Source organism: Austrofundulus limnaeus, unplaced genomic scaffold (genome assembly GCF_001266775.1).
Source record: "Austrofundulus limnaeus strain Quisiro unplaced genomic scaffold, Austrofundulus_limnaeus-1.0 Scaffold71, whole genome shotgun sequence".
NCBI lineage: Eukaryota > Metazoa > Chordata > Actinopteri > Cyprinodontiformes > Rivulidae > Austrofundulus > Austrofundulus limnaeus.
The window spans coordinates 149,515-160,986 of NW_013952473.1; the positions used below are offsets into that span (position 1 = coordinate 149,515).

Consider the following 11,472-nt stretch of genomic DNA (forward strand, 5'->3'; position numbering starts at 1 on the left):
CTGAAGAAGTCTCTTGGAGGAGAGACGAAACGTTTCACTAAAAATGAACCCATCCAGAGGACCTACTTATTTTTTCTTTTTGATTTTTTCTACCTGGACTACTGAGACGCATCAGGACATATTTTCAGGAAATGGTAATTTTGCAGTAAGATGTTAAATAAATAAACAATAAAAGCACARCATTGTTACACTAAAGCCCCAAAACTTACCATTTTTGTACCATTTTAAGCCTCTTTTGTACTCTGGTGATGTAATAAAAAGATTATCGTCAATACCCACTGCCAAACTGTCTACGGCTGTGTCCAAATTCACAGGCAGAATGCGTCCTTTTGTCCAATTTGAGGGACGGGTCCGATAGATCCTTCTCGGCCCATCCTATCCCATAATACATTGCAGGCCGACAGGAGATTTTTTTTTTTTTTTTGCTCGTAATGGCGGATGAAGCRAGAGAAAGGAGTACAATTTTTGATAAAAATCTGGCGGCATAATAACTGAAAGTTTCAAGCGGTTGTATGGACGTGTTTTTAAGGTTATTCTTGTTAGAAATCAAACGAGTTGGTATAGAGAAATAAATGTGCACCTATGGCGGGTCCGTTAGTTCCTCATATATTGCCTTTAACCTAATTGCTTTGTTTTGGGATGTTATAAATACTAATATATTAATATTTTGATAATTTTGATCTATTTTGCTCCTGTTTAGGTTCGTCAACATTTCTAGGCAACAGGACGTACGCCAGGCTAAGGTCGGGAGGCTAGACCGTCCAAATTCACAGACACTTCTTTCCAGTCTTCGCAGTCGATCAAGGACTCGGCCCACCTAGACCGGGTAGGCCAGGTTCTTGGAAGGACCCAGCCTCTGAATTTGGACMCAGCCTGTGCGTCTGTTACCAAACTATTACATGAATCTATTGGAATATGCAGAAAATAATAGCTAACAGTCTGACTGACCGTTAATATTTYCTAAAATGCATACATAAGGCTTTAATTCATTCAATTTTGAAAATCATGAACTAAAAWTTATTGTTTGTGYAGCTGAAACTCTCAGAAAGTAATCCTAAACTACTTCAACAACTCATTAAAGTCAACCCAATTCAAGCTAACTGGACAGAAAAATGAATACAGCTTGGGTAACTTTATAGATATTAAGTTAAAATTTGGTGGAGTAGTAGTTGAGAGTCATCCTAAACCCAAACTCCAAGTGCTAATACGTTCCACAGGAAATCACAGTTTTTGCACAAAATTGCAATTACTTTTAGATATTGTTTTTTATCCATCTTTATTTTTATGTCTTTTTTTCCCGACAACATGACATCATGTWATATGATTTGATAGAAAACAATGAAACACGACATATTAGACTTTATCGCCCTTTTGGGAAATTTGTTCTGGAATCAATGCTGTCCAAATAGCTGCCTTGACACAAGATTAATATAATTAGCATTATTTGAATCCCTAAGTTTTGGGATGACGCTACCATCACACTAAACTATCTGTCATGTTGATTGAGTTGTAGCCGTTTTGTGTTTTGCTAAAGTCAATCAACTGTGGCGGACATCTTGAAATAGATTAAGTGATCAAAAAAACCCTGTAAATTATAGCCTACACTCCAAATATTTACATATAAATATATGAGGTTTTATTGTCCTCTCTTTAGCAGAGATGCTTATTCAATTAGCTACTTTTGTTTTGTGATTACACAGTTCCTTAAATGTTTTAGGTTCACTTCAGCAGCACTTCCCAGTTTCGCTTCTGAATTTTGATGTAGTTTTTTTTTTCAACTTCTTGATTTGTTTGTAAGTATATGATATGAAATCCCTATTTTGGTCATTTTCCTCATGAAATTATCTTTTACAGGTGATACACCACCAAAGTGAGTCCACACAGTACGCTCACTTCTGCTGTGTTTTATTTTTTTCCTGCACAGAAATCTGGATCTCGCTGCAGAACAAATCTCCTCATATGACACATGATTTTTCTTTGACATCTGAGGGACTGAACGTTCCAGTCCTCCACCGACCTGTTGCTATGGGAAACTGCTGATGCTTGTTGTTCGGCATGATGCAGATACAGCTATTTATATAAATCGTCTGAGTGCATATCGCAGGTTTCCTGCAGACGCAAGCATGTTAAAGCCATTCTGCTCCCCTAAAGAGGAAACTGAATGCTGAAGAAGAGCCCTGACAGGAAAATGACACTTTGTTGACCAGACTGAACTGCTAAGTTTGTTGTTAGAAATGTAGGTGTTGTGAAAGAAACTGATTCTGATATTATAAACATGAGAAAAATGCAGGTTCTTGACCTGTCGAAGAACCCAGGTACACAAGGAGAACATGCAAACTATACAAGCTGCTGCACACAGTTTCTGGGATCAGCTGACCTGCATCCAGAACGTGATTTGCATAACTGTAGGTCGAACAGCAGGGCAGCTCCCGAAAATAAACAGTAAATAAATGGAGAAGCTAAACAACACAGTTAAACTGTTTTTGAAGCGAACACAGCAGGATAAACTTAAAGTATATGGACTYTGATGCGATCAGCCAGACATTGAGACCAACAGACAGAGTTTTATGTCACAGGGGGAGTGCCGAGCTCGGGACGCTAGATGCATGCGCTATATATGCATGCCTGCCTTCCGTAACGTTGGAAAAAAGAGCGCACAAGACACTTAATTTGTCTTAAAATACAGACATTCTGACAAATAAGTAACTGTTTGTAACCTTACCTCAGCTTAGAAGGCAGAGGGTGTCGGTCTTTTCCGCTCAGATTCAGCTATCGGAGCATGAAGCTAATGTTTACTCACAATGCTAATGCTACCCTTGCTCTCTGGCGCTCAAGAGGTAGAGGAGCCAAATGGCTGGCTCACCGCTGCCAACTAGCAGTCAGAGGCTGAACTACAACATAAAAATGAATGGCTGGCAGGAAAGTTGACGTTTTAAACCTTAATAAAAAATCGATACAGGGCTTTAGAATATCGATACAGTATCGGGAAACGAAATATCGCGATATTTCAGTGTATCGATATTTTCTTACACCCCTATTGCAGTGTTTACCACACATATCTCAGATCTGGTCCATTTCTGGAATCCCCCTCACTTCAGAGACTAAGGAAATGGCCCCGAACAACACCTGACCAACACCTTTATACCAGAGTCAACCCAACATTGATATGATGTAAACAACCATTGATCTATATTACTGGATTGGACATTGCCTATAGCCGTTATAGCTAGCAGCGTGCCGTCATAGGAGCCATTGCTATGCATTAAGTCATGTCAACAAAACAGTAGAGTTTCAATGCGGGATGCGTGTCAATCTGTCACAAAAAATATTCATAGCATGCTCATTTCTTATCCGATTTCCAAAAATATATGACTTAAATTAAAGCTGAGAAAATTGCTGATGTTGTGATTTGTAAAAAAAAAAAACATGTATTTGCTCAAGAGAAAAGTTTATAAGCACYCTGGGAACTTTTCATTACAGGTTTTTACTAACGTATTTACAGTAGAAGCCCCTTTCCGTCCCATAAAACTGAGTCATGTGTCATAAAAATACATATTTCTAATTTTGCATTTGTTTCCTGGTTCTTCATTCACGCTGAAGTGACTAAAGACAAATTCCTCCAGCTGGTCATAAAATAAATGTGGTCGGCCCCTCCTTAACTTATGAAACATACGGTGGAAGAAAAAAGTCACGGAGTTTTTTACTCTGATATATAATCACAAACTACAGGATATACCATATGATGACTGGACAGAACATCAGTACCAGTAATACGTATCTACACAGTTCAGCCTAGAAGTAGTAAAGGTAATTTTAATGTTGTCCATTATATTTACCTCTCACAATGTTATCCTAACATAATAACAATATTAATAAAAAATATAATAATTTGTTGGAACAGCAAATTTGTCTTTTCGTTGGTTTACCCGACATAAGGTTGTCAAAATCAAGCTAGTACAGCATAACTGACCAACTTTCTGAATCTCCGACATTTTTTTAAAATAAAAAATATTTTAATGACCTGTAAAATATGATAACCTTGTGATCTATTGTTGACAATTTATGGTAAAATATTGCATCCCTTTCTCATAATCCTTGCATGTCTGTTTGCTGCATCCCCTTTTTACCACCATTCATGGATGTTCCTGAGTCAAAAATCAATGCATAAAAATGGCACCTGTGCGGCGCACCATAAGTCACGTGATGTCCAGTCCAGTAATATAGATCAATGTAAACAACGAAGTGAGTTATAGAAACAAACACTAAAACTAAACGGACTTGTTGATTCTCATACTGTTAAAATTAAATGATGACAATTGACCAAAAAGCACAAAACACAAGAGTGTATGTAAAATTCCGTTAATTAACCCCAAAATATCTTTCAAAATACTTTTTTAAAATTAATTTGTTTTAGAAAGCTGCCGATATATACAGCTGTATGAAAAAGTATGTGAACACCATTCAGAGTCCTGACCTCGACCCAATTGAGATGCTGTGGTGAAGAAATTCGTTGGGGTTTGCTTATATACTGATTTTAATTACACTACACATGGTATATTCTTTTTATTAGGAGAACAGTAAGATCTTTTATAATGTGTTTTTTTTTTTTGCTTGACTTGATGATTTTATAGATTCATGCCTGAACACAGATTCAACACATAACTGAACCATTGGTCTTCATTAGAACAGAGAATATTGTGTGAGGACCTGGCTTCAGCAGTGTTAGGGAGCCATTCTGATGACGCAATGAAATAGGCGGAGTCATGTCCTGAAGTTTCTGTTATATTGAAATGACTTCCGGAAAATGAGGCCTGAACGCAGACGGAGAATAAACACTGCCTTCAGCCAGAGCTGCTCTGTGTGGTTTCATGAACTCTTTTACATTCAATTTCCACGTTTCGGTGTATTTTCTGTTTGGCTCAAGCACATAAAAGAGTAAACGAACACGCTTAACAATTTTCTTTCAGTGGCATGACCTCAAGAGAGCGATTCACACCAGATATCCCAAGAATACTGCTGAACTGAAACAGTTTTGTGAAGAGGAATGGTCTGATCTGCAACTGCAGGAAACGTTTGGTTGARGTTATTGCTGCACAAAGGAGGGTCAACCAGTTATTAAATCCAAAGATTCACACCCTTTTTCCACCCTGCACTGTGGATGTTTACATGCTGTGTTCAATAAAACCATGCAAACATATAATTTTTTGTGTGGTATAGATTTAAGCAGACTGTGTTTGTCTATTGTTGTGACTTTGATGAAGATCAACACATTTAATGACCAATTTATGCAGAAATCCAAGAAATCCCAAAGGGTTCACATACTTTTTCATGCAACTGTATATATATATATATATATATATATATATATAAACTGTATATATGTGTGTGTGTATATATATATATATATATACACGCACAGACACACAGTATATATGTATACACACACACACACAATATATATACACACACACACACACACACACACACATATATATATATACACGCACACAAACAAAAAAGATGTTTGGTTCTTACCAGTGTTGGATCCAGATAAGTTGTACCTGGAGTTGGCCTTTTTGATGATGTTCTCATGGATTTGGTACCATTCACTCTCAGTGTTGCATCTTGGATAAAAAGACAAAACAGTAAATCAGCTGTAACACAAGTGAGGTGGATGAATAAGTCTCAGTGGAATCTAATGAAGCAAAAAACCAGGAGGTCATTTTGAATTCAGTTGGTAAAACAACAGGATCCTATTTTCTGCACTAATCCAACTAGAGCCTAACTTCTTCTAACCAGGTCACACAAAGAAATGGCTAAGACTCTGTAAATTTTACAAATATTCAGGGTGGTATTAGTTGAAAGAGATCTGCATCAAAAACAGAGCAAAATGCATTCCTGCAATTCTTCGCAGCAACTTACGCATAAACCTTGAGCAGGTGGTCATCCTTTGAGTCAGCAGTGAGAAGATCAGCGATGCTGACAACAGCACAGCCGAATGGCCGCCTGTACTGCACGCTGCACATGTTCTTCTTCTCTCCTGCTCCCATCCTCCCTTCAGATCACGAAAACACAGAAATGTACCCGTGGTAAGAACAGCCCTCTTGTAAAAAACTGAAATACAGTGCTCAAAAGATGAAAGCAACTCCCACCTATTCGTATAATGTGAACAATGATGTAGACATCTTTTCGTAGATCACTGCTTCCCAAATCCTGATGCACGACACAAGAAAACATTCTTCCGTGATTCTTTGTCAACAAACCACTTCTAGTTTACAGCACGGGCGTCACACAGGCTTTAAATTGCGCCCCGTCGACCTTTCCTAAAACAAAAAGCCACGGTCACTACTCACCACAAATAGTGTGCACTGTCTTTCCGTCTTCTCCGGACACTTTGGCAGCCCGCTCTTATTCAGCCTGACAAAGAACCTTTCGCTGTACGAGAGGGAGACAGAGAGCGAGAGATGAACGAGGTCAGGAGCGACGGCCCCGTGTCACACAGAAGTAAACAGCCGTGTCCAAGTTACTGCGAGCGGGAAGAGGAGGAAGATTAGAAACAATGTCAGAAATGTCAAACGCGGAGCTGCGAGCACCGGAGGAGTTGCGTCAAAGTTCAAACTGCGCCCCGACGCTGTCTGAAACCCAATGTGAGACGGGAGGACAAGGCAACAAAAATAGAAAGGAAGAAGATTAAAGCTTGAACATAAGATTGTCTAAAATCTGACAAGTGACATGTGGCTTCTCTACGGCAGAGCACAAAAGGATTTCTCTCTGAGATACAAGGCTGTCACTGAAAATAGCAAAAATGTACCTCGGTTTTAGAGCTGTGGAAGTTGTACGTAAACTCTTGGTAGCCCTGATGGGCAAGATAAAAGCTGCTTAAAAGCTGATGAATGCCAAAAGTGGATTAAATGTGCCGTTTATAAAACACTTTGTTTTGTATTCTTTTTTGTCATTCCTCAAGAGGTCTGCTTAGGCTTGATTGAACAAGCTTTGGGGACTAATCTATCAAAGTCAAACCTTTCTTATAAACCAAATTTCATTTAAAGCAAACCAACGTGCTTTCCAATGAAAACAGAACTCAGAGAAATATAAAAAAGGCTTGCTGACCCATTTGTACCCACACTAGGGATGCACCGATATGAAATTTTCAGCCGAAATCGATATCCGATATAATTATTACTGTTATGGCTGATAACCGATATTTACCGATATTACACAAACACACAAACTATTTTATACATACACGCACAATCACACTTGGGTCTTTTTTTGATACGGTAAATAAATGACCAGACCTCTGACATGGCTCGGACAGATACAGATATTCTAAAAAATGATCAATATCGGCCGATACCGATATTAATGCCGATRTATCGTCCATCCCTAACCCACACAATATAAAAAAGCTACAACTGAATACACAAATAAAAAATACACTTTTGCAAAAATAAAACAATAGAAGCAGTTCTATTTTATTAGAGTGCAAATACAGGCAGCAGATTCCCAAGATTTTAAAAAGGTGCAAAGTTTGACTAAGTTATCACGGTTAACATTTCAAACAACTTATATATATTTTGTTTAAATTATATTTTACTATTGTGGTCAAATAATTCAGTTTCCATTGTTTTTTGTGATCTAAGAAGCTTTCAAACACTTTGCACTTCCTTRTGCTCTTTTATTAAAGGATGACTTTGGTTTGACCGATCTACTGGGAAAAAAACTGATAGGTGGAAACTGACAATTGACTTTCTGTGAGGTTTTCCCATCTCCACAAAGAAATCTAATTTATTGTGACCACTGGGTTGTTGGCTTCTCTTCCCATCACTGATTTTAGCAAAGTGACAAAGTCAAGGGAAACTATGTCTTTTGTAGCTTTCATCCCATCAGGCTTGCATTGAGTCAATCTGTGGTGAAGAACTCAAACGTGGACACACCAAAGATGGAATCCTAAAATAGACATATCCTAATTTTAAATGCTTCCTTTTCATATTTAAAACATTCATTTTGAGCCTTTATAAAGTTTTTAGTTTCTTATTTTAACTTTACCAGCCCCTCTTTCACCTCTTTTCTGATGTGTGCCTCAAAGCAGCTGGTTTTGCTACTGTTACTTTAAGATGCTTCAAGCTCCGCCCCCCTCCGGCTTCCAGACCGGTCCACTCCGGCTTGAGAGAGGGGGTTAGCATTTTCTAGCTTGCAGAAACGTTTTATATACAGTTGAATTAAAATATATCAACAACAGAAGACTTGTCCATCCAGCCTTACGTGCTGGAGCCAGAATCTGACCCAGAACCAGTCTGATCCAGAATGACAAGAGAATTAAGACGAGGAAATTATAGTCTGTAAGTTCAAACATTATTTGTCAATTTCGTTGCAGATAATTTTTGCAGATAATTTGATGTAATACTTCCGAAAACGTCACAGAAAATTGAGAAAACTGAACGGGCTGAAAAATATGACTCAAACAGAATTAGGGTTGGGCAATATTGGCAAAAAAATTAATCACGATTTATTGTGGTATTTAGCCGATAACGATTAATTTGACGATTAATCCCCTGGACACCCTTATGTCACATGACCAATTTAGTGGGAAAGATTTGCTCTTCATAAAAATCTGTTCCAAATTGTGTCAGAATCACAGACTTCAGGTTATATATCAATTTTTAAATTGTGTTGATAGATAAATAAATTACAGAACTTTTTTTAATGTTTCTCATATTTGAAGCAGAGAGGAGCACCGACTGGACTGACCGGGGGAATATCCAGTCAGTCTGCCTGATGGCATTAATTGTATTAATCGTCAAGTGCCAAAAAATAATCGATTGTTTTTCTGAMGAATAATTGCACGATACGATTATGCCCAACCCTAAACAGAATATAAAGATATCCTTGTAGCACCAGGAGAGACTAAATTCAACTTTTCTGAACTCTCTAGTTACTCTAAGTCAGAGATTCTTAACCTATGGGCCGCGGCCCACAAGCGCCACCTTGAGGGCCTCAAAAGAACAACAGTTTTTAACTTTGGGTCGCAGAGGGCCGTGGGACCACATTGATTTTGAATAAGGTGCAATACACTTTCTCGCCACTAGTAGCAGTAGGGAGCCACTCAGATGTTTAACAACTTTTTTTAACATGTAGAAGAAGAACCTTAGAAAYCTGCYGAGAATGGAAASCTAWTTTAAATGAAAAGTWGAAGCAAAAATGAARGTAACYCATCAAAAAACACCAAAGTTTGTCACTAATATGAAGAGCAGCTTCTGTTTYTAYCATGCAATATTTTAAAAGTTCAAAAMATTATCAAATACAGTTGCARATACAACTATATTTTAATTTGCATTTTAAATTGATTTTTGTAGTTTGTTTTTAAACATTTTGAATGCCTGAGTGGTCTGTTGACTGACCTTTGTATTTGTTGAAATAATTGTTATGGGCAGGTTACAATATAAAAATGTTTGTCATAATCATGTCTTGTGATTATCTGACAGGAGTTTTACTTTTAAAATGTAAGTGTATTTAATTTAGTCATAATGTAAATACAATAAAAATTAAACCAAGATTTAGAATAATTATCATTTTGATCTGTTCATTAGTAATGTCTGACTGGGCCTCCTGTCATTTTATGTTCAATAAATTGGGCCCCGAGGTCAAAAAGGTTAAGAACCCCTGCTCTAAGTTATATGTGTCAAACTCAAGGCCTGCAGGCACACAAATTTAAAAAAGGCCTAACTTATTTTACAATGAGTTTAAAGCAAAACGAAAATAAAGAAGCTTTTGTTTCGCTCTCAACTCAACACAGCATATAACTGATCGTAGTGGCAAAAACTAAGCTTTATGAAGCAGAATCAACCGTCCAACAACTTTAGCCTCAAATGCTCTCCCAGCTCTTTGAAAATGAATGTCACGCAAAAACAGAAAGGACGGACCCTGATTGCCTTTTTTTTTTTTCCRTTCTCTTTGTACTTCACYCTCCCCTTTGTCCGCACTGCATGCTTTAAGCGGGACAGCGGAGACATCCTGCTGGGCCTCCTCTCATCCTAGCTGGCGAGCTAAGRGCTAATCCAGTTAGGTGACTTTCACAGTCTGCAGATAAGCAGAGAGAAAAACCTTGTAATTCACCAGCGCCCGACAAACGAGCCAAGCCGCTGGCGCTGCTAGCCCTCGCCGTCTAAATCAGGGTCCATTTAGGCAATCCTAACAGCGAGTCAACTTCATGCTGCAGCTACCGAGAAATGAAACCGTTTTCAGTCKGAGCTATTAAAAACGTCTAAAAACAAGCCCTGCAACCGTTAGGTCTCCAGGATGTAAATAAGAAGACTGCAGCCTTCGCTGCAATTTTGTGTTTTGTAAATGTAGGGCAGTGGGTGCCCGAGCCTGAATTAATTATGCTCCTGATTATTAATTATACAAATGCTTGTGATTTTTCATACATGAATTCCTTCAGTAAAGTTTTCCTCTTATCCGCCGTTTCAGGATAACCCAGTTCGATTTGATTTGTCGTCCCWCATTAGCTGGTCTCTGGAACTTTCCACGCTGTTTATCCAAACATATGGAGACGGATTCCTACGCATTAGCCGCAAGGCTTCGAGCACCCCCAAACCCTAATTAGCGCTCTTATTGTTGAAACCCCAACTGCCAATTAACAGCCGCTCTGGCGTAAACACACAAGTCTCTCCCCTCCTTTTTTTAAACGCACTTTCCCCTGCCGTCGACGCTCTCTCCTCACAGCTGCACTGTGAACTGAGACGACCAGTGGGCCCCCTCGCATCCGCAGCCCTCCTTATCTGACTCCATCACGGCTCGCATTAACATAGCATGAATGGACAATTTCTCTCCCCTCTGGGCCCTGGCGGCGATAGCTATTCCCTCTGCTAATATAGATGATTGCATTAGAGAAGTGGGAGCTCCGCTGATGAAAGGTGACGTGAGAGACACGTAAAATGCTGGATACATTTCCTGCCAAACCTCTGAAGAGTGCCTAGTGATGACTACAAAAAAACAGGTATAAAATCAATTGTTCATTCAGAAACCTTGCTGTTAACGCAATAAAGCAGGGGTTCTTAAACTTTTTGACCTCGCAGCCCAGTTTATTGAACATATTCTATAAGTTTTCATTGAAGAAGCTTTCAACTTTAGGAGATGTATTATAGAGGCATTCAACCATGGAATTTTATTTTTCCGGACTGGAACTTTACAAGTTGAAATATATTTTTCCTGTATTGTCTCCAACTTATCATAAAATTTTGAGAAAATGCGATTTGGATTTGACAGAGAAATACCCTCATTCCAGTTAGTATTCTCAATCTCAGCATGAAACATGGGTAACTTTGATTTTGGAATCCTTTTAATGAAATTATGCACATGACCTGTAGGTTTCTAAAGGTTTTTTCTAATGACATACAGTGGTTTGCAAAAGTATTCATACCCCTTGAACTTTTCCATATTTTGTCACATAACAACCACAAACATAAATAT

General features: G+C 38.4%; 1 protein-coding gene across 4 annotated transcripts in view; it reads right to left on the minus strand.

Moving 5' to 3' along the window:
• dock4b (dedicator of cytokinesis 4b) overlaps positions 1–11,472 on the minus strand; it is a gene marked incomplete at its 3' end in the record, with an annotated part of 164,263 nt that overhangs the window by 75,303 nt on the left and 77,488 nt on the right. For all 4 annotated transcript variants that reach the window (XM_014010606.1, XM_014010605.1, XM_014010604.1 and 1 more), the window contains 4 exon segments: positions 5,536–5,624; positions 5,923–6,055; positions 6,153–6,213; positions 6,354–6,435. In XM_014010606.1, the coding sequence (XP_013866060.1) occupies positions 5,536–5,624; positions 5,923–6,055; positions 6,153–6,213; positions 6,354–6,435 (365 nt within the window).